The 24,189-nt window shown below is 35.8% G+C and overlaps 1 protein-coding gene and 1 long non-coding RNA gene across 6 annotated transcripts; one reads left to right on the plus strand and one right to left on the minus strand.

Annotated features, from left to right (window-relative positions):
- Positions 1-1,077: 1,077 nt before the first annotated feature.
- LOC144377888 (uncharacterized) lies at positions 1,078-2,386 on the minus strand. The gene is made up of 2 exons (XR_013439127.1): positions 2,193-2,386; positions 1,078-2,074 (listed from the first exon to the last, which is right to left on the minus strand). It is a non-coding gene; the product is annotated as an uncharacterized LOC144377888 (long non-coding RNA).
- Clk4 (CDC like kinase 4) lies at positions 2,386-23,792 on the plus strand. 5 transcript variants are annotated; one of them, XM_040271952.2, is made up of 14 exons: positions 2,392-2,528; positions 6,882-7,042; positions 7,995-8,061; positions 11,498-11,720; positions 12,821-12,911; positions 13,307-13,373; positions 15,861-15,977; positions 16,064-16,230; positions 16,445-16,539; positions 16,832-16,961; positions 18,744-18,826; positions 21,716-21,795; positions 22,828-22,918; positions 22,998-23,792. In XM_040271952.2, exons 2-14 carry the CDS (start codon positions 6,940-6,942, stop codon positions 23,136-23,138), a joined length of 1,455 nt encoding a protein of 484 aa, XP_040127886.2. In that variant the 5' UTR covers positions 2,392-2,528; positions 6,882-6,939; the 3' UTR covers positions 23,139-23,792. The 5 variants fall into 5 exon arrangements, with proteins under 5 accessions (XP_005335784.2, XP_040127886.2, XP_013218578.2 ...); XM_005335727.4 differs by lacking the exon at positions 7,995-8,061 and having other exon boundaries at positions 2,386-2,528; XM_013363124.4 differs by lacking the exons at positions 2,392-2,528; positions 7,995-8,061 and adding an exon at positions 10,378-10,436 and having other exon boundaries at positions 6,903-7,042.
- The last annotated feature ends 397 nt before the right edge of the window (positions 23,793-24,189 follow it).

Consider the following 24,189-nt stretch of genomic DNA (forward strand, 5'->3'; position numbering starts at 1 on the left):
CCTTGAAACAATGTTCAATCAGTCCTAGAATGTAAAAATTCCATTCTTTGGGCAAACTGGTTGGCATACCTGAGTGACTCCAGGCACACCAGTGTATCTTGGTCTATTTGAGGACTTCTTCCATCACTGAAGAAGTTAGAGTAGGGGACTGGATGGAAATTGATGTGGTCGGGGCAATGTCTTAAAGGAGATGGACCTTCCTAGGGCAGCTAAGATCTAAACTTGTAGCTGCAATGATGAGAGCTATTCCACGTGATTATTTCATTCTATAGCATAAAGAGTTTTCTCTTAAAATTTTCCAAGGGTCTTTTCAACTTTGTTTCTTTACTTCATTTTTTTTTTTTTTTGGCACCTGGATTGAACTCAGGGGCATTTGGCCACTGTCACATCCCCAGCCCTATTTTGTTTTATTCAGGGTCTTACTGAGTTACTTTGTGCCTCGCTATTGCTGAGGCTTTGAACTCTTTTTTTTTTTTTTAAAGAGAGAGAGAGAGAGAGAGAGAGAGAGAGAGAGAGAGAGAGAATTTTAATATTTATTTTTTAGTTTTCGGCGGACACAACATCTTTGTTTGTATGTGGTGCTGAGGATCGAACCCAGGCCGCACGCATGCCAGGCGAGCGCGCTACCGCTTGAGCCACATCCCCAGCCCCAACTTTGAACTCTTGATCCTCCTGCCTCAGCCTCCCAAGCCACTACACCCAGCCTTTACTTCATTTTTTTGAAGTGGAGTATAATCTTCATGAAATTTATCCAAATGCATCCTATTTATCTAGAGTAGCAGGCCGAGTTTCTATGATGTTAGATCACTAAGGATATAAAGGCACCCTTCTTTTATCTATTTAAGGTACAATAGTTTAGGACTCCCACCTGCTATTGGGCCCACAATAATTTAATCCTATTCTTCTAATGATGATATCTGGCTTTTCCTTATATCAAGAGAATCCTAGTCAGAATATGGAATTTCCTTGACACTTTTCAGTACTAACCACACCTAAATCTTTCTCAGTATTTGGCTGTTATTTTTTCTCTTGGGTAAGTTGTTTTCATGTTGCTTAAACAAAATACCTGAGGCTGGGTACGTTATAAATGATTTATTTGTCTCATGATCTGGTGGATGGAGGGTCCAAACAGCAGTGTGCCAGCATCCTGGTGAGGGCCCTCTTGTCTGTGTCACAACATGGTGGATATTTGTAAAGAGAAAGAGCCTCATGCAGAAGGGGCCAAGGTATGTGTTGGCTCCTCTATATAAAAATATGCTATGGTGATAACTCCTGTGAGACTCAACCATCCTGCAAGACGAGCATTGATCCATATCAGAATGGAACCCTTATAACCAATAACCTTCCATAAGGACCCACCACCTCAAGTCCTACCACCTCAGCATTGCCACACTGGGGACCTAGCTTCCCGCCCATCAAACTTTGGGGGACAAACCATACCAAGTCAAAACAAGGGAAGCTGTAAACTTCCCTTGTTTTGACACCATATTCTTGCTTCTCCTCCATCTGATCATTCCTTTTCTGGATGCTTTGCCTCTGTTCTTTGAAAGTGTTCTCCAGGGCACGAACTTCGGCCCTCAAGCCTTCTGACCCCATCACATTCACACTGCAAAGCTTCCTAGGATTCTTAGGACAGCCAAATACCTTATTTGAGGTAAGCATGCCCCTAATGGACATTCAGTAGCTTTGCGACAGTACTCGGCCTTGGATGAATAATATCAACTCACAGGTACAAATAACGGAGAGAACTTTCTTAGGAAAACTTCCAGCTACTTTATTTGCCTTGAGGTAGGAAGTAACAGGAAGAACCTTGTCAGGAGTCTTACTTTCCAATTTTTTTTGTTTTGTTCTGATTTAGGAGCACTTGCCTTGAAAAGCAACTCCTGAGCTTGTTTTCTGCGACTTCACTGTTATCCGAATCCATTTTCGACGGGAAGCTCCCAAGTGTGCTGGACTACAGCGACCCGGTTCACCGAGCCGCCCTCAGCATCCGCCCCGGGCGGCACGTTAGCTGTGTGGGTTGGGGAAGGCTGGGGTAGGGCGAGAAGAGTGCAAAGTGCGACGGGGCGTCCCACTAGAGGGTGAGAGGAAGGAAACGGGTCACGGCTGGCTCCGCCGAGAGATCCCGCACCCAGGAAAACTACACTTTGAAGAGCGGACGCACGCCACGAGCTTAAGGGTTTTCCCCTTGCCTTTTCCCTGGGTTCGGAGGAGGAAAACAACCCGAGCACACGCCCGGTCCAAAGGGCGGGGCTTCTGTGATGTAATGAGCGGGCCCGCGCAGCCGCAGTGTGCTGGCCGCGCTCCTTACGACGCAGAAGCCACGCCCCTTACGGGCGCTGCGGGAACGCGCCTGGCTCTGTCACGCAGTCGCGTTCGCGCGGTGTAGGTGGTGCTAGAGGCCGCCTAGGGGGTTGTAGGGTGACGGCGCTGCCGCCATTTTGTAGGGTGTTTGTCGCAGCGGCTGGAGAGGAACGACGGCGGTTTGGCGACGTTTTTCGGCCAAAGGGCCTTTTGCTTTCGCAGAGGTGAGGTTTCGGGTGTGATGTGCTGGGCTAGGTTACTGTCGAATCTTATTTTAGGTCTCGGAGCCAGGTGTTCGAGAAACGACCGGTTCCTGGCCTTGGTCTCTGGGGACTGAGTTGGCGGTTCCTGCGGGTTGCCGCTCCGTTGGTGGCCTTAAAAACCTGAAGGTGCTCTGGCGTTTCTGTCCTGCCAGAGGCTCTAAATTAGCCCCACTGTGTTGGCCGAAGAGCTCGGACTCTATTATAGGCACTGCCAGGGCCGCGAGTGCTAGGTCTGTCCGCGAGTGCGAGTTCGTGTCCGGAGATCCTGCGAGGGGCCTGTCGCTGGTGTTTGTGTTGTCGGAGATCGATTCCCTCGCCCCCAGATGCCTGACCTCCACCGTTTGTAGCGTTGGGGGGCTTTCCCCTAGTCCAGCGTTTGCCCCTGTTTGTACGCCAAAGCCTCTGGCCAGGTGCCCGGGGCGGAGAGTGGGTGGGGATTGGGTGAACCCAGGTGGTGGGATTCACCTAGTGCAGGTAAGAGGTTGAAACGTGGGGAGATTCGTCCTTTGTGCAATACTGCCCCCCCCTCCCCCGCGGTGGAGCATACCATTGTGGAGAGAATGAGCCTTTCTGGTAGTTCTGCAGCGTGTTATCTCTGGTGAAGTAGCCAACCTCCAGACTACCGGCCATTCACCTGTGTAGATGGTTCTCCAAACAGGCACCTCCAGGGTTTTTGTTTGTTTGTTTGTTTGGTTTTGCCTATTTGAAAATGCCCTCGAATCATAACTTGTAACCCCCCCCCCTTTTTAAGGTTTAAACTGTGTTCATACCATAAAATTGTCAAGTATTTTTTAAGATCTTTTAAAAAGGTGATGGAGAATCAGATTTCTAATACTGAAGATATATCCATTGTGTCGGGTGTTTTTATTAAAACCTCAGTCACCTGATGATTCTAGCACGTAGGATTTTTTTCTTTTTTTAACTAATTAGAGGCAGCATGGTAATTTTAGGTAGATTTGCTTTTCTCTATATGTGAACGAACCTTACAGAAGGGGTAGGTCCAAGAAGCTTCTCTTTGCCTCTTGAGAAAATATTTCTAAAATTTGCTGGGGACCAAAGTGGGTGTTTACGGGGCTGGGACCAACAGCTGAATTAAATTTAAAATAGTGAACCTGACTAGAAAAATATTGGGTTCGTCCAAGGAACTCAATCTTAATATTACATATTAATAAGTTTGATAATTTGATAACTTTGTTTTTTAGAGGAGATGATTTAGCAGACTCATGGTAGGTAGGGAAAAAACAAACTAAAGCAAACACAGATGTGTTGCAAAACCTTCATAATGGATGGTCATGATAATTACCCTTAGTCATCAGAAGCTGAAATTTTGCTTGCTATTATTTTAAGAATGTTTAGGGGGGTTGGTCACCAGGATGAGGATCCAAAGAGGTCCCTCAAAAAGGAGGTGAACTTCAATTCTGGCTGTGAGGGTCCTTTGATGTATGCTCTCAAAAAGGAATTTATGTTCTAAAGTGAGGCACATGATTGAATTTATTGAGTGAAAGAAAGATGTACGCAGGGTGGAGTGTGGGTGTTGAAGACAGGATATTGCTAGTTCCACCTTATCTAGACATATTTATACATGTAAGATCAGTAGTACAGGGACATGAGCTAAGAGATTGTTTTCAGTTCTCCTTTGTGTATGTAACCGGACATGTTGATCATTCCTAGGATGTTGGTCATTTATAGGTATGTTGATCATTATTCAAAGGGTAGTATTTTCTTTCTTTGTTTTTGGTGCGTTTTGCTTTGTGAACACAGTACTTCATTTTGTATCTGTGGATAAGGTCTAATAATTGTTGTAATGGTGTTCTTTGTGACCTTTAAACCTGAAGTTTTAATCCATGTCAAAGTGGACTTTAATCATGGCCACTTTGTGGTGTTCTGCATGCCTCTTTTCTGCCTCTTTAGTGTCTTCTGTCCTAACTTGAGGGTTAGAGGTGCTTGGAAAGGCCCAGGTCCTGGATTCAATCACTAGCATGAGGGTGGGAGAGAGAAAAATGTTTAGCCAAGCTGAGTTGTAAATGTGGTTAAAATACATTTTTGGCAATTGAAGGAACAAGTTAGGAGAATTCTTCTAGAATTAGGGAAAAGAATAAAGTTTATTTATTAGCACTGGAGATGTAACCCAGAGGCAGTTTCACTGAGCTACATCCTGAGCCCTTTTTTATTTTTTATTTTGAGACAGGATCTAACTAAGTTGCTGGAGCTTCTGGGATTACAGTCTTGTGCCACTGAGCCAGCTTTAAATTTTTTTTTTTAATAATTCTGAAGACTTACTAATTTTCAGTGAGAAGCCAACAATAATTTTAGAATTTTTTATTTGACTTGATCAATATCTTCTCTGTTTGCTTGCTTGTTTAGTTCTGAGAATTGAACCCACGGGCATTTTACCAGTGAGCTATATCTCAAGCCTGTTTCATTTTTTTATTTTTGAAGCGGGTCTTGCTCAGTTGCTTAGTACTTCACTAAGTTGCTGAGATTGGCCTGGAATTTGTTAGCCTCCTGCTAAGTAAGCTTAAAAGAAGCCTCATGAACCAAAAGATGTATAGAATTAGAATGGGCGTAGAATTAGAATCAGCATCAAATTAAAATATCCTAATGTTTGGGCTGAAGGTGGTAGAGTACTTAACTAGCAATTTGGAGGCCCTGGGTTGATCTCAGCATTGCTTTTTTAAAAAAAAAAAACAAAAAAAAAACATGTTTGGTAGCATCAGGCTCTGAAGGCATGATACATAACAGGGAAGACCTCCCAGGAGAATTGAAGCTGCCTCATTTCAAAGCCATTAATCAATTTTAAACATTTTAAATTTTTACTTGATTTATTTGCTTATTTCTCATTTAGGCAAGCTGAATAAGGTTAACTAAATTATTTGCTCCATTTTAGATTTTTGCCAGCTCCTTTGTTGAGTTGTGAATTTCTTTTTGCCATTTAAACTCACCCTGTTTAACAGAGTTTGGACCTTACTGTTAAAAATTTTACACTTTGAAAAAGAATTAAGTTGGGAAGAGGCAGATTGGTTAAATCGAGCATAGGTTCAGAATCCTGCTATATATTGGAGGTGTAGATTGAGTCTGGAAATTGTGTTACCCTCATAGTCTGATGTTACTGTAACTATGCCTCATTGTGTATCCCCATTAGGTTGGTTTCTTTTTCAGGATTACTCCAGATTTATAACAAATAGATTTTTATTTTAAGAAAAACTACAAATGATTTGCAAATAAACTTCTTATTAGAGAAAATGGATTTATAATAATCACCTTTTGGTTTTTCAGTTTCTCTGTTGAATATTGTGTTCTTTCACTTCTATTTTCTCTTTCTGTGTGTGTGCAAGGGGTGCTGGGGATCAAACCTAGGGCTTTGATAATGCTAGGCAAACACTGACCTACACCCCAGCCCCTCCTTTGTTATTTTCAAACCTTGGAGTCATTCTAAGATTTAGAAAAAGAAGTTTGAGAAAAAAGTTTAATTAATGAAAAGCTCTTTACCTTCAAATTGAAGTTACTTCCCATATTTAATATCCGTTTCTTACGTTGATTATTTGTATTATACGTTAACCAAGCTGCATGACACTTGTGTTTTTATTTAATGTTAAATCAGCTCATGTTTTAATGTTAACATTTTTTAAAGAAATTTATTTCTAATTAGAAAATTAGCATAAAGGACAGTGGCAATAAATTAAGACAAAAAAATCATTGATTTCAAGCTAAATACTGTTGTCTACTGAAGCCTTAAGCCTGAACCTTTCAAAAATTTGAAGATTAAAATTTTTTGCCAGATAGGGTGGTACATGCCTATGATAGCAGCTACTCCAGAGGCTGAAGCAGGAGGATCCCAAGTTCAAGGCAGTCTGGGCAACTTAGACCCTGTCTCAAAATAAAAACAAGAAAAAAAGACTAGGAATGTAGCTCAGTGGTAAGAGTGCCCCCATGTTCAGTTCCTATTACTGCCTCCCCTCTGCCCACAAATTTTTTTCTTTCATTCTTTTTTGTTTGAAGACAAGAACCAAGCTGAGAATTTGTCCTGGTTATATTCAGAAGAATTGAAAGACGGTGTATTAAAGGTCTCACCGTGTTATCCATTATTTAGTACTAGATCTATGCCACTCAGTAGTTGTCAGATATACCAGTGGTAGAGTACTGTATGCCTTGGGAACCATACCTAAAAATATTCTACAGCCTTTATGACCCTACATGCCATATTTAAATAATATTAATGTATAATGTTTCTATTAATAATGTTTCATTTATTAAATCCGTCTCCACAGCTCTCTATAACCTCCACAACTCACTTTTTCTTTTTTTGGTTAACAGATGCGACATTCCAAACGAACACACTGCCCTGATTGGGATAGCAGAGAAAGCTGGGGTCATGAAAGCTACAGTGGAAGTCACAAACGGAAGAGGAGATCTCACAGTAGTACACAAGAGAACAGGCATTGTAAACCGCATCACCAGTTTAAAGAATCTGATTGGTAAATTACTCTCTACTTAGTAACATTTTAGTCCTAATAGTTTTAATGATTTCTTATTTGTTTATATAGCTTGTATCAAGTGATTGTAGAATGCAGTCAACATTTATTCATTCAAAAAACTCTTATCCATTACTGTTATAGGCTGGCTTCTGTAGTTGCAAAGGCTGTAGCTGCAATAAAACAGTTTCTATCATATATCTGTGTCTGTCTGGGGGTATTGAGACAGTTGATCTGCAAGTGAATAAGAAATATATTCAGGGGATGGGGATGTAGATCATTGGTAGAGGACTCGCCTAGCATGTGTGAGTTAGTTTGATCCCCACTACCACAGGAAAAAGTAAGCAAGCAGGCAGAAAAATATAGTCAGTAGCATGTTGATTTCTAGCTGCCAGTAACATAGTTGGGGAGTTGAGACACACATAAAGTTCAGTAAAGGTAATGAAAGAATGTCCATTGAGTGCTTTTAATCTGTGTGTAGGAGGGTGGTACATAAATTAGGGTGCTCATTAAGTGTTTCAAAAGTGAGGTGATGGAAGGGGTGGGACAGAGTTTAATCCAGATAAGAAAAGTAACATGTGGATAAGTTAAAGTGCATTGGGGATTAGTCGCTTATATTCTACAGGTTATATTTACAGAATTAAGGCCAATGAATATGTTTGGTATTTTAGTTTACTTATATTCTAAGAACTGTTTTATTTATATACAGGCAGTAGCTAGTAATTTAGGAAAGGTTCTCAAAAATTTACAATAATGTTGAGTTGTTTTTTTTTTTTTTTTTTGTATTTTTACTGGTGTAAAATTTGGAGGTAATATATTTATATAGAATTAAAGGAATCCTAAAGTTCTAAATATTAAAGGCTAGATGAATAGAGTTTCTTGCACACTCTCTTCCATTAATTTCCTTTTCTCATTTGTTTTGTGTTGGTTTTATGTTTTCTCCTTGTTTGTGCAGATGTTCCATTGGGACTGTTTACCAGATTGCTTTCTAAATTAGCCAGCTGGGGTTACTTTAAAAAACAGTATGTAATTTTTTTCCTCCTCCATGCTAAATAGACTTGTTCTGCTAAACATTGAGCTTATTTGTAGTCAGTGTAGACTAATCATGCTTTTTAAACACTGTTACATAAGGGAATGTGGAGGGAGGTTGAATATAGGATTTCAGTGACCAGAGCAAATTGATGTATAGTATAATATAAAAATCATATCTATCCCATTATATTGATAAGTATACAAAATAAGGTTAACATCATGGTAATGATTATTCATAAGTTATGATATATTATGTATGTACAAAGGAAGTGATTTGATTGATTCATGTTTATAGTTAACTACATAAACATAATACCCAGTCAATCTAATTAACCACCAGACCAGTACTTTCTTCTTTGACATTAGCCTCAGACATATGTGGTGGTAATTGTTGACCATAATCCAGAAAATTCTTTTTGAAGGTTAAAAACTTTATGAGTAGTTTTTATAAAACTATAGAAAAAAATTTAAATCCAGAAAAATGTGAAGAAGGTAACCTTAGTAGGATGTTATAGTGGCCCACTATTTAGATGTAAATTATTATTTGTTTAAAAAGGTTTCACAAATCTTTGCCTCTGATTATTTCTTGAATTTAGATTCCAAGAGGCTAAAGGGTATGAACTCTTAAAAGATGATTTTAAATATTTTCCTTTTCTTAGAAGGTTCATACCAAATTGTACTTCTAAAAAATGCTTCTTTATGTTCCCATTATTTTAATCCTTTGTCACATATATTGCAAAGTGTCTTTCCTTTGTGATTCATCTTTTAGCAGTAGCCTGTGAGTTGGTCTCTCTTCCTACAGGCTTAATCCATTCTGCACACTTATTGAGAAGATGATGTGACTGTAAATACCACTTTTATATCCTTAAATGTCTTTCTATAACAAGGTATCATAAGCCAGTTTAGTGTGAATAGGAATCACCTTGGAGGTGTGTTTCAAATGCAGATTTGATTCAATAAGTATGACCCTGAAGCCCAGGAATCTCATTTTTAGTAAGAACTCCTTATTCTAAGTTGTTATTTAATAGACAAACTATTTGAGATACACTCCTTAGCTTGAGCTTTTAATGATATATTTTCAGCCAGAGAATTTCTATATTTCTCAGGGTGAACATTGCTCTTGCTGGAATTGTCTACTTACTATTATTACCTGAGTAATACATAGACAAATCCATCTCTAAGCCATTGTGGCTAAAAGTACTTTAAATGTAAAGTATGATAATACCATTTTTCTCCCTTGGAATTTCTTTTACTTTCCCCTTTGTCCATATCCTGGCTTCCCTTTTCGGTGAAACTCTGTTCCCATCTTTTTCATGAATTCTTCCCTGACCATTTTAAGCAGATTTGAGTTTTTTCCTTTCTCTGACTCTTAAGCACTCACATCCAACCTTTCAGTATTTCCTTCATTGTTGGGTTTTGTTTTATTTTTATGTGATGGTCTCAAATTGTTCATTATTTGTTGGCAGGGACTTTGCCTTATATAATATATATAATTTTTTTATTTCCCACAGGACCTGTGTGGAAATAAAAATGAATGCCCCTATCCTCATTAGTTTTGACTATTTTGAAAGGCTACAGTGAAATATTCACTGGGCATTCAGTGAATATTTGTAAAAATTTAATCAGTCTGTTCATTTTGTTTAACGTGTCCATAAGCCTGTATGATTCTGTAGTTTTGGTTTATATAATCTCTCAGCCTTGGTCATTATAGATTGAAAAGGGTCCAGTCTTTTTAGTTTTTCCTCATGGTATTGCATCATGCCGTTTTGTTTTTCTATATATTGCTTTTGGATTATCAGCAGCTCTGATTTTATGTAGTATTCCAAGTAATGATTGTTTGTGTTTTTTCTGATAGCAAGATTTTGGGATTTTTGTGGGAAGGATGCCTTACAGAACTAGATAGGATATGCTTAATGAGTGTGTACTTCCTAGCTTGTTGTGGAGAGTTCTCCCTGACACTTTCAAAACAGCTAACCTAGACCCCACAATCTTTCCCTAAAATCCTGAGTTGTTTCTCCAGTGGCTAGAACTTAGACTGACTCTAGGGAAAAAGAATGGGTCCTACATCTTCCGTCTGAATTGGGTAGTACTAGATGCCAGCCTTGTTTTGGGGTAGTGGTTTTAAGGGTGTTTCTCTCCTTTATTTCTGCCTAAACCAGAACTCTGGGGAAAAAAAATGACAGCATATTCTGGGGAACCTAAAGGGGTTGGTGAGGGCATTTTAGGCAACATCTGTCACTCCATTGCTTGTCAGGATTATTTTAGCTAATTTGTCTGACTGGGCAGGTGTCCCCTCTCTCCCTCAGTGCTCCATGTGCATCCCTCTTGAAGCTTCGCACTCTGTTGAAGAGGACACTCATCCCAGGTAGAGAGGGGGACGGGAAACTGGGCCAATTGAATCTCTATGTCCTTTTCTTTCCATCAGATCAAGGCTACTTAACTGGGATCCATTGACTTCCTGAGGTCCATGACCTCTATGAAACTATTTGCCAAGTTTTGTTCATGTATTTGTGTGTTTCTTAGGGAAGAGGGTCCACAAATTTCATCATATTCTCAAAGGGATCTGTAGATCCAAGTACTGTGGCACTAGATAATGATGTTTTCAATCATGTGTTTCTTGTGTGTTTCTCAAGCAGGAATGATGGGAAGTAGGGTGGAGGGACTTATGTAATCCTAGGCAAGCAATCACAGGATCCCTTTCTCACTTGTGGAACATATCTTGCAGATGTCTTCAGCAGAGTAGGCAGTACTGAAAGTTGTCTGTTTCTCAAGCAGGAATAACAAGGCTAGAAATGCAAAGAAAAGACAGAATAAGTGATGTAAAATAAGTAGTTTGAAAATGTCTCAGTTTTTATCACTAATGTGCGTATTATTTAGGGATTTTTAATTTAGTCATCATTAAAATGAGAGGGCTAGAATACATTCAGGGCTCCTTATATCTCTAATACACCTTTCATGGAAGAATTTTCTGCTAGGATGTCTAAAATGCACTTAACATTAAAAGAGAAAGGAATCCTATTTTGCCTGCCTCTGATTGTGTGTGACTGAGAGAGAAAAGGAAGCTTAGTTTCAGATGCATATAAGACTGACGAGTTTCAGGAGAGTAGTTTGTGAATTTTTGATTTTAATTTTGTCCAGAAGGTAAAGGAGCACTTAGGTAAACACTAAACATAATTTGACTTAAGCTTTTGTTGTTGTTGTTCCTTGCTATGAAGTGCTTGACAGCAATTTTTATAATGGAGAAACATGGACCCATTTGCTTGTTGGTTAAAGTTATTTCTTAAGTTTGTGAGATAAGTATTATATAAATTTTAACTTCTGAATTTTTTTTCTTTCATTATTTAAATCAGGAATTCTTGTGTGTTTTATTTGATCATTTATTCCAAAATGAAGAGAATGATTTGAAATCCTTTAATGTGTTTGCAGTCATTATTTAGAAGCAAGGTCCTTGAATGAGAGAGATTATCGGGACCGGAGATACGTTGATGAATACAGAAATGACTACTGTGAAGGATATATTCCTAGACATTATCACAGAGACATTGAAAGCTCTTATCGAATCCACTGCAGTAAATCCTCAGTCCGAAGCAGGAGAAGCAGTCCTAAAAGGAAGCGTAATAGACACTGTTCAAGTCATCAGTCACGTTCGGTATGATTGATTTTGTTTTTATTTTGAGTGGATTCTTAATTGTGTGTAAAAGCTCTTAAGGAGCTGATAAGTTTCTAAAAGTTTCTTTATATTAATGTAATGCTATTTGGATATAATTATTATATTACTTGAATCCTAAAAGGAAACGTCCACATTCTCATAGCTGATCTGTATATTTATTAGCTAGCCCTCACTTCCCCACGTTTACTCATTCTACAGACCAGATCATGAGTTTGTTGATTTTAATTATAGAAATTATTTCATTTTTGTGTTTGTATAATCTTAAGAAAATAAATGCACCCATTTGTTCTTTCAATTGAAATATTATTTTACTTTGAAAGAAACCTCTTTCCTAATATTTAAAAACAAAATGGAAAGTTGCACTGATACTTAAATGTTGTTAACCTGTGTATAGCATAATCCTTAATACATTATGCATCATTGTCTAACTACATCTATTGAAATTGTGAATATGGGTGCTGAATGGGAAACATATTTTTAAAAAGCCAGATTTTTTTTTAAATGGACATCTTCATTGTTTTAATCTGTAAACTGAATTGCAGTTTTTCTCCCCCAACCTTTCTTTGATAGAATTAGCTGTTATTGGATTGAACATTGAAATTAACTAGCCTTTGTTTTCCCCTTTGATTTTAATCATGTATATTTCAGAATATTGCTAAATAAGACAGTTACAACAATCTTGACATTTTAAAACATTTTTCTGACAAACTAGACATCTCAACTCACAGCATATGCTAGTTATAGCAAGAGATTAGTAAATCATGACATTGCATTCTTTAAATTTCAGACTTCAATTAAATCAGTATTTTAAAGAGACAATTGTGTTGTTTTTCTATTGCCACTTTAAGTATCTTATCTGAAAATCTGTTCCTTGCCATGTTTTTCTTCTGTAACATAAACTGTGCCCTGTGAATTTCTGGGGACTGAATTTGAAATTGCTCCTGCCAACTGTTCGTGGCCTGGTGCTTATCTGAATGCCTGAATATCTCCCCGCTGAATGAATTGCGTATTCTGCCCTGAATTCACTCTGATATATTGATTGGCTGGACGATCTTGGTGCTGCCCACTTGCCGTTCCAGAAGAGCCACCGAAGGAAAAGATCCAGGAGTATAGAGGATGATGAGGAGGGTCACCTGATCTGTCAAAGTGGAGACGTTCTAAGAGCAAGATGTATAGAATATTTTTCAACACTTTTTAAACTTTGCAGACAGAATAATCTTTTTAATAATAGTTTGTCAGCGGGGGGCTAAAGAACTCTTCATTGCTTTTTTGTTTTGTTTTTTGTGGGTTTGTTTGTTCTTTTGTATTTCTTCTTTTCTGTAGAATTTAAATATTTCTACTCTAAAGTTCCAAAATAATCAGTGGAATTTGAGATTAGAGCAAGAAAGATAGCTCTATCTAATTGTTTTTGTAGCAGATGAAAATAAAATAATTTGAGTGCTGAAACATTAGTTATGCTTGTTAGAGATCATTTGAAAATATTCCACACTTAAGCATTCATTGTTTGAATAACTAGTTAATTTATACTTAGTTACTTATACTTCTTTTTCTCTCCCTCACTTTAGATGAAATCGTGGACACTTTGGGTGAAGGGGCCTTTGGCAAAGTTGTAGAATGCATTGACCATGGCATGTAAGTTTATTTTTATATCTATGAACATTCTGATATTTTTGATGGGAAATCACTCATAATTTAAATGAAGTATGTTTTTAAAGTAGTAGTAGCTACAAGTTTTTCTGATATTCAACATTTCTTTAACTTAGATATAGTTTATTTACCAGGTATGTAGATTTTATGAAGAATGCTGACAAATTCTATCAGATTGAGTTTATTGAAGTTAAAGTGTGTGTTCAAGTGAAGGAGTTTCCCAGAGCTTAGATTGTTGGTCCTCTATTAGGAGAGATTCAGCTACTTTTGGATTGCAGAGACAAAAATATATCTAAATTTCCATAATAGAGTTGACTTCCTAGTCTGCAAAGAAATTATCCTACTTGAGACCTACAGAATAAAGTCCAATTTTTTAAATGAAGCCTACCTACCCGTTTGTGATTTGATGACCCACTCTGCTTCATTTTACCATATTCCTTCAGTACCTCTATTCTGTGGTTTGCCTATGTCTTTGTAACTAAATCTTTTAAAGCACATTTAGTAGAACTGCATATTTTAAATTGACATCTGAAGTTTTTTGTCATAAATTATGATAGTTGGAAAGGATGTAATTTTCAGCTTATTTTAAATATGAGTATTTAAAAAATAAATCTTTAAATATATTGGAGGCAATCTTAATATTGTAGCCACTTGATAATGTACTATCATTCATGAACAAACTTTCTTGAATGCATACTTAGGACTGGGGGACTAGCTCAGCAATCAAGTACTTGTGCAAAACCCTGGGTTCAGTCCTCAGCAACACAAATTTTTCATCCTTGAAATAATTTCTGTTCCATTGTCCATAAAGAAAATTATCCTAAATTATCTTTTATTATCACCCCATCTTACTTCTCTGCAACAAAAATGTGAACATAAGTTGAATTTTATACTTTGAAATATTTGTAGATTCACAGAACAGTTGTAAAATAGTTCAGTGAATTCCCATATGTCCTTCACCCAGATTCCCCAGAGTGAACGAACATTTGACAATATTTCCTTTATTATCTACATATACATATATTTTCAGATTTTGCCAGCTAATCTTATTCAGATTTCAGATTTCACCAATTGTTCATTAATGGCCTTTTAAATAATTTCCTGAGATTCTCTTGATTATTTAACAAGGTTTTCTAATTGATCCAAGTACTAACATTACATATTTTTTTATTCATTAGACATAAAAAGTTTATTGAAACGTGTCTTGTATTGGGATTGTTGGCTTCTAAAAAATGAGTACTGTTTGGCATTCTCTTTTTTTGTTTTTATAGATATAAACACTGAGAAAAAAAGCTTATTGATCATATAATTAAATATATAGGAGTAGGAGTTTTGCCAGTTTCCCCCCCCCTCTTTCTTTTCTGAGGGTGCTGGTGATTTAACTACCCAGGCTTTGTACATGCTAGGCGAGTAGTGCTCTACCACTGAGCTAGCTACATCCTCGGCCCCAACAGCTGTTTTATAACAATTTTTGGTAAATATGGAGATACATGCTAAACATCTTAAGGAGAATATTATCAAAAAACATTTAAATGGCTTATCATTCTACAACTTTATTGAGACCTTGATGAAAGCAATGATTTGGAAACTAGCAAACATGGAAAAAGATTTGCTATCCAGCCAGTAGAAATCATTTGTTAACCCCAAAGATATCTTACAAGAGGAGGAGATTTTGTTTTCTTTTGTAAAGTAGAGGCACCTAGTAAAAAAGGCTTGAGTGCTAGTTCATCTTCAAGTAGATAGGGTGTAGAACAGAGGCAAGAGGAAGTTGAAGATGTCAAAATATTCATGGCTCTATACAAGTGCCCTTTTGTAAATCCCTGAACCCTATGCTCTTGCTGTTTCTGCATATTTGCATCATAAATATGCTAAGCTAAGAAACATTGTCTTGGCTTCCTGACTAGGGTGGTGTCTTTGTCCAAATATTTCATTTCTCTCCCAATTTGATAATCAAAGCTATCTTTCAGGACTCTATACTTTTTTATTGTATAAATAAGATTTTTTTTTTTAATTTGTCTTTGTTGGGGCTTCACCTGTTCTCTGAAGAACTCCATTAGACTGTATGAGGCGTGTAGGAACAAGTCCAATTTTTTTGGTCCCTAAAACATGTGTACTGTCTGGCATAGAATAGGTTAGCCTGGTGAATGAGTGAATGTTTTCAACTGCAGCATATTCTGTTATTGGTTTGTGTTCTTATATATATTTATTTACTTTTTTTGTATAAAATCTATGTAAATGTAAACTTTTAGGAACAAACATTAAATTCATAAGTATTAAGGGAATTATTGCTTCATATAAAGTATATTTTGTTTGATTGTATGGAAAAGATGTTGTATAGAATTTGGTGTAATCTAAAAGATGGTTTTAGAAAAATAGCATAGAGGATTAATAATTAAAATTATACTTTAAAGGATAAATGGCTTCAGCCCACTGCTATATATTTAGTGTATTCCTCTTAATTTTGTTTTTAAGGGATGGCTTACATGTAGCAGTGAAAATCGTAAAAAATGTAGGCCGTTACCGTGAAGCAGCTCGTTCAGAAATCCAAGTATTGGAGCATTTAAATAGTACAGATCCTAATAGTGTCTTGTAAGTATAAATTGAACTTTGGGCCATTTTATTACGTAAAATAATCACAATTCTGTGAACTAACTTGCTATTTTGATTTATTTTAGCCGATGTGTCCAGATGCTAGAATGGTTTGATCATCATGGTCATGTTTGTATTGTGTTTGAACTGCTGGGACTTAGTACCTATGATTTCATTAAAGAAAACAGCTTTCTGCCATTTCAGATTGATCACATCAGGCAGATGGCGTATCAGATCTGCCAATCAATAAATTGTAAGTATATTTGATAAATTTTTAAAATCAGAAAATTTAAGATTTTTATTACATAAAAAACATTAAAAATTGTCATCAAAATATACATATATACCACAGGTAAAGATGAAACCCTTCTTGATCACCATATCTACTGCTAATTCTCTTTCATCCCTCCCATTTACCATTTCAATTTCTAGGTAAAACTAATAATGTCTTTTTGTTCTCTTTGTAGTTTTGCATCATAATAAATTAACACATACAGATCTGAAACCTGAAAATATTTTATTTGTGAAGTCTGACTATGTAGTCAAATATAATTCTAAAATGGTAAGTAAAAGACTTGCTTTAAGTTATTATCTTTAAAATTTAGCTTAGTTTGGTGATCTTTGCATGAGGAATTTTACTTTTGAGCCCATTATGTTCAATTTTTAATCGCAAAAAAAGTAGGTCTCGGAATGTAGGAATGTAGTTCAGTGGTAGAACATTATTAGCATAGTTCCTTCTAGGCTTTAAGCTTGATCCTCAGCACCCAGCAGAAAAAAAGACATTATTTTTGTTCAGTATTTTGAGTAGTGTTTTAAAATGTCTTTATTAGTTTTATGTTTTCTCAATTTTGTAGAAACGTGATGAACGCACACTAAAAAACACAGATATTAAAGTTGTTGACTTTGGAAGTGCAACATATGATGATGAACATCACAGTACTTTGGTGTCCACACGGCACTACAGAGCTCCAGAGGTCATTTTGGGTCAGTAGACACCATTATACTGTAATTAAAGAAGAGAGTTTTGTTCTTAATAGCTTTGATTTATGTGGATGGGGTTCGTGGCTAAATGGTAACTTTAGCAATATACAGAAAATATTTTTTTTTCATTAAAAACGTGTGAACATTACTATAAATATTATTTTCTGAATAATATGAATGTAATACCACTTGTGAAGCATTCCAAAGGGTGATTATTTTTTAATGAGTTTACTAACATAAGAAAGCAATTTCCATTAGCTAAGTTCATCATAGCATTGTGATTTTGAAATTTTGTAGGTACCCATTTTTATGCCTTCACAAAATTATGGTTCTGGTAAAAATGCTAATGGTTTTATCTGGCAGACTCCAGTAGGGTAGATAAAGATCAAGAGGAGAAGAAAGAAACTCTCTAGTTTCTTGATGACCACTGATAGGAGAAAAGCTGGAAAAGAAAATGAGTTAAAGTGCAGAGTTCAAAATAAAAAGGAAAAATTTTAAAGTGAAAGATGGGGTTGAGTACTTGCTATTGAGAAAGTTGCAGGTAAGGGAGAGTTGATATAAGTCTAGAATTGGATTCATTGGCCTCAAAGAAATCTGGAGAGCATTCCTCAGGTGGAAGCTCTGGGGTGCAGGTTGAAAGGAAGACGTAATCTGGTGCTACAATAGAGGGATGATGTCTTGGTTGTTGATAGTAAACAAGTAAGGCCGGGAAAGGGTGGGAAAAGTGAGTGATGCGAGAATTCCAGAATATTAGAGGTGACTCACCCAAAAATGAGATGATATGCTGCAGAAAGTTACAATCATCTGGGAAAAACCTAGATTGTAGATAAGAGTAGTTAAAGAAAAAAACTTTTATTTGCAGTCCAGGTTATAGCATTTACAGATTCTGGATATGTTAACTATAAATTACAATTGGAGTCATTGCCCTTGAGGCAAAGGATCTGGAAATTGTCAGATTAGATTCAAACGATAAGCATTATGAGAATGAACAGAAATGACTAAATCATTCCTCAAGGCCTTTGAATATATTGTTTTTTTTTTCCTGTGTCTTTAACTTGAGTGTCATAATTGAAATGTTTTTTAAAGTAGCTTTATTTATGCATTCTTCTACTAAATGTTTGGGCTTTAAAGGATTAAAATATCCTGTATGGTTTATTATTCTCCTTTCCAGTTGAGTCTAGGTCTAAGAAGGATAGGTGTTTTATTCTTTCCAGAATAGTATTGCCATTGGAAAAAAGGAGAAAGTATCATGTACAGCCAGCCTGAAATACATGTATTTCTCCTTTGTGTGAACTTAAGTATTTCTGCTTATAGGTGAAACTGCTTTTAATTCCTATTAGAATTTTTACATAATTTATGTCAAATATTTCTTTTAATAGAAGATGTAAACTCATGTATCAAACTTATGATAATAGATAAGGGGATAAGTAATTATATTCTCTGAGGATAATTATAAACCTATATTTGCACTAATAAAAGGTAAAAATTCCTGAGCCATCCGTGAACTCAGTATATAGTGTATAGTTCTCCCCTGTGTAAGCAGTTCAAAGAATATAGAATTGGTAGTTATATTTGGAAAATGTGTTAGTCCCCTTTTATTTTACATAAAATGTCCCCTCCCAATGAGATCATACTGGATAATGTTTGATACAAAACTTAAAAGTGTAAACCCTGAATTTGTAATCGTATTTTCCCAAATAGACTATTCAAAAGAGTTCACCCATATAGGGAAGGACTTATAGAAGATTAAAAATTATTGCATAATAACATTCTTATGTTTTATAGCTTTAGGTTGGTCTCAGCCTTGTGATGTTTGGAGTATAGGTTGCATTCTTATTGAATATTACCTTGGGTTCACAGTCTTTCAGGTATGTATCTAGTAAATTTTATTTAATAAGTTACAATGAATTTTAAATGTTGGTTTTAGTTTCCTTATTGGAAAGTTGCCATAGATCACTATTCTTTATTAAAACTTGCATATGCAAATGGTTATCCTTTAGAACCCAATTGAATTAAATACTGTTAGTGAATAGCATAACTCATTTAAATGTGATTGATGTGTCTTTAACACATGGTTCATGTATGGTTGGTTCATCTTGCCTCATGTTCCCATTTTTTAAATTATAGAGCTCTTTCATAAATTTGCATTAGTGTTGACATGGCTAGTTTTAATTAAGCTCTGGTTATGTTGACTATCATATGACCATGAACAAGTCACTTTATTTATAAAAGAATTCAGTAACAAGTGTATTTTACACTAAAAATACAGCTTCCATGATGTCTTAGGCATTTCTAAGTCTTCAGGGAAGTCGTTGAAAAATTCCAATGTAATGTGGTGTTTGCTACATGGAACAATGTAGAAAATGTAGGGAGGCTTCAGGGAGGGTTCCCTGGATTAGAGAAGGAATCATTGAGGAGGTGGGGAGTTCTAGCTAATGCTAGAAGGAAGAATAGGAGCTAGCTAGTCAGAAAACAAGAATGTGACGGGGCCTATAAGAAAGGAGAAATAGATTATGTTCTAGTTAGGTAAGAAAAGTATTTATTGGAGTATTTCCTGTGAATGAGAAAATGCAGACAGACAAGAACTGACAGAAAGGACATATACCTTTGAGAAGAGTATTTGTTTTATCCTTGAAGTCAGTGGTTTCCAAATATGGGCTGGTCCAAAGTGAAAATGATTTTATAGACTTGCCATTCTATCTTTTTATTAGATGTTATACCTCTTTTTTTTCATATTAAAATCTCCCTTTTATGAAATGATGATAGTTTTTGCTGGTAGTTAACTTTTATTATTTTAGCTTTTTTTTCTTTTCAGTAGTTGATTCTTTCTCTTTCTTTCTTTCTTTCTTTCTTTCTTTTCTTTCTTTCTTTCTTTTCTTTCTTTCTTTTCTTTCTTTCTTTTCTTTCTTTTCTTTCTTTTCTTTCTTTCGCACTAGGGATTGAATCCAGGGGTGCCTAACCACTGAACCACACCTCCAGCCTTTTTTGTATTTTATATAGAGACAGTTTCACTAAGTGGCTTATACTTACGGCCTTGCCAGGTTGCTGAGGCTGGCTTTGAATTCACAATCTTCCTACCTCAGCCTCCTGAGATGCTGGGATTACAGCTGTGCACTATCATGCCTGGCTTCAGTAGTTGAATTTTTAAAGTTAGAAGTCCTTGTTTGGTAAAATAAAAAGTAGGAAACTCTGTTTTGGTTTCCATTTTTTTCTTACAAATTTTTAAGTACATCTGGAATCTTAAAGTCTTGAAACCTTTAGATAATGCAACCATTGGAGAATAAGTAGAGTTGTGGTATGATCAGGATGCTCCATTGTTCAACTTTGCTTTGTTTGGGGAACAATTGTGAAGATGTAGTTCAGAATTGTTGAGGTTGACTTTTGAAGTTAAGCAGTACAGAGGCAAGTGAAGCTGTGAACAGTTGAGTCATGGAGATTCTCATTATCACACACATAGGAGTTCACTGCTTGTGGAGCACCTCACCAGGCTTCTGTTCTTGTCTGATTTGTAGAAAATCAGTCAAAAAGTACTCTTGAGTTGGTAGATGAGTTTAATGTCTTCAGAACCGTTGTTATCAATCTATTGTAGGAATTAGTGTCTGGTTTTTTTGTAGTAAGTTGTAGAGTCAAGAAAAAGTAAGGTTGAATGCATTCTTTCTTCCCACTGATTTAGTTAAGTAGGTGCTTCAAGTGATTTTATAATTGTAAAGCACTTATAAGGCCTTAAGTGAAATGTATATTATTAACATTAATTTTAAATGGGGAACTAATAATATTTATTCCTGTCATGAATTAATAACGTTTTGAAGGCAGTGTGCTTGACACTATGGTTGGTAGATTTAAAAAGCAATCACACACAACCCTGCTCCCTAAAATGAGGGTTGGCAAACGATGACCATGGTGAATTGTGCCTGATGTTTGTTTGTTTGTTTTTTTAAAGATGATTAAATAAGGGACTATTTGTGAGCAGCCAAGCCTAAAATGTTTATTATGTGGCCTTAAAGAAAAAAATTGCCATATTCTACTTTATAAAGCCAAAGCTATATCAGTGGAAAGAATATGAGCTTTGTATTGTTTATGGCTCATTCTTTATGATTTATAAGCCATGTGACTTTAAGGTAGTATCTTAACCTCTTTGAACTCATGTTCCCACATATACAGCTGAGGATTGTTGTGAGAATTATCGGGTATTTTCAGCACCTGAGATTAGTGTTAGTAAGTAGGCTGGCTATTTGTTTGATAATGGAGGTTAACTTTTGTTTAAGCAGCTGATTAAATGAAGAGGTAAGTGGATGTGTAACCGATGTGATTCTGCAATCTGTATACGGGGTAAAAATAGGAGTTCATAACCCACTTGAATCAAATATATGAAATATGATATGTCAAGAGCTTTGTAATGTTTTGAATAGCCAGTAATAACAATTTTAAAAAATAAAATAAATTAAAAAATAAATGAAGAGGTAACGGGATTTCTGGTAATCTTCCCCAGTTCTTGAGTTAAACAGTGTGAAAAATACAAATAGTGAAGGAAATTGTTCTGTTTTACATTAAACAAGTTACATGTTGCTCACTATGCAGACCTTGTTATTCCGTCTCCAAGACTAGCTTGTTCAGTATTGTTTCAACTTTGGAAAAGTGTGCAGTGTAAATTGTATAGCTGTCTAGTTCTTTTATGTAAACATCATATTCTTATGTCCTTTTTTAATGTACATGTGGGGAAATAATAGTGCTAAACTTTCTTTTTCCACATTTTTTAGACTCATGATAGTAAAGAACATCTGGCCATGATGGAACGAATATTAGGACCCATACCAGCACACATGATTCAGAAAACAAGGTATGTTTAAAGATTAAAGCTCTTCATTGGATGCATGCAATGGCCTCTATTGCAACACAGAAAACTTAACATGGTCATAATGCTTGTTTCAAGGACTGTGGATTTTGAAAAAAAAAAAAAAAGAAAATTCTTTTTTTTAGGGAGAGAGAGAGAGAGAATTTTTAATATTTATTTTTTAGTTCTCGGTGGACACAGCATCTTTGTTGGTATGTGGTGCTGAGGATCGAACCTGGGCCCCACGCATGCCAGGCGAGCGCACTACCACTTGAGCCACATCCCCAGCCCCCAAAAAAGAAAATTCTGTTGGTGATTACGTCTTTTAATCCATTAAAAAAAAATAATAATTCAGGGATGGGGCTGTCATTGGGTAGAGAAACTGCCCATCACATTCAAGACCCTGGGTTCAGTTCCAGTACCACCAAAAAAACAAACTCCAAAACAACAACAAAACAAAAACACGGTATTTATGTTATGTTCTTTTAAAAGATGGAGGGTTTTTGTTTTATTTGATTTTTTTTTTTAAACTTAACCTTTACATACATGTTTTCCTAAGTTGATGTAAAAATAAAAATAGAGGTGGGAAAGCTTGTTTTTTATACTCATGTCAGTCTAAGTTTGAGAATAACATTCCTAAGTTTGATTAACACTATAGTGGTTTGCAAACATACTTTACCACAGAAGTCATCTAGGGAGTTATTTACAAGATTTACAGCCCTATTCTAGATCTAGTGAAAGCAGAATTGACAGGAGTGGATCCAACAGTGTCTATTTTTAAAGCTGGCATTGTTCCATTATATTTGGGAAAAATTTAGTTGAAATGTTAAAACCCCACAGGTTTGGGGCGGAAAAAGGAAAATACTATATAAAGTGACATGCATATTTGTCACTGAGATTTTTTTAATTGTATATAGGTGTTTATATATCTAAAGAAAAAAAGTCATTCTTTAATCTGTCCCCCAGCCCCTTCTGGGGGCAAGGTAAAAATGTAGATCTTTTAGTATTTTATTAATCCAGATTTCTTTTTCCTTCTAGGAAACGGAAGTATTTTCACCATAACCAGCTAGATTGGGATGAACATAGTTCTGCTGGTAGATATGTTAGGAGACGCTGCAAACCATTAAAGGTGAAAGAAAAAAGGATTAAAAGAAAAATAAATTTTCACTATTATTAGTATCTTTTTTAACAAAAATTTTTTCCTCCAGGAATTTATGCTCAGTCATGATGAAGAACATGAGAAGCTTTTTGACCTTGTTCGAAGAATGTTAGAATATGATCCAACTAAAAGAATCACCTTGGACGAAGCATTGCAGCATCCTTTCTTTGACTTATTAAAAAAGAAATGAAATGGAAATCAGTGGTCTTACTATATACTTCTCTAGAAGAGATTACTTTAAGACTGTGTCAGTCAACTAAACATTCTAATATTTTTGTAAACATTAAATTATTTTGTACAGTCAAGTGTATATACTGTATGTTTTGTATCTATAGCAGATTTACCTTGTTAAGCAGTATGGTCTTGATAATGAATGAAATATAAAAGTTGAAATTAATTTTCCTTTTTGAGATTAATTACCATTTTTAAAGGCCTTTGGAATTACCTTTGTGTCCAGTGATAAAGTGATTGGTCTTGTCTTTTGTACATGAAGTTTGACTCTGAAGTGATTTTTTTTTTTTAAGTAAAAGGAAATCTTGATTACTTTATTCTTAAGTGAATATTATTTATATACCTCAAATTTAAAAATTTTCAGTTTTTTCCTGGAATAATTGTACAGGTAATCATTATTACTAACTTAGGTAGGCCTAAATATTGGAAACCAAAACTCATAGAAAATATTTACTATTAGTTTTATTAAATGTAGGTTTTGTATCATTTTATTGGATCAGTGGGGGCAAGTAGGCATTCATGGAAAGTCATTCAGTTTGTCCATTGTGATAGGTTGTTTAATAAAACACCAAGTACATACTTCATTGAAAATTAAAGTCTAATTGGAAAGTCAGCTTGGAAAATCATACTTTTCCAATAACTCTTTGGTGAGTCACAGACATAAAAATAGGACTTCTGATGCCTGAGATTTTTCGTTTTGAGGGATATTTTTGGTGATGCTGAGGATGGAACCCTGGGCTTCATGCATTGCTAGGCAAGCGAGGTTTTAGTTTTTAATGCAAAGTCCTGGAGGAGTCTTGAAATTATTACATTTCCTTATCAAATTAAGTAAATACCTAAACCTAAGCCTACAAGAATTAAGGCTATTTTAAGCAGTGTGTGCTTGTGTGTTAATCCTTACTGGGAAAAACAAAAAAGAGTTTTATTAGAAAAAACTTGGGGAAGAGAGCTCTACAGAACTTAATTGTTTAATGGAGTTTTTGCTTATAGATATTTTTCTTACTGTGCCT

This window comes from Ictidomys tridecemlineatus, chromosome 1 (assembly GCF_052094955.1).
Source record: "Ictidomys tridecemlineatus isolate mIctTri1 chromosome 1, mIctTri1.hap1, whole genome shotgun sequence".
Classification (NCBI taxonomy): domain Eukaryota; kingdom Metazoa; phylum Chordata; class Mammalia; order Rodentia; family Sciuridae; genus Ictidomys; species Ictidomys tridecemlineatus.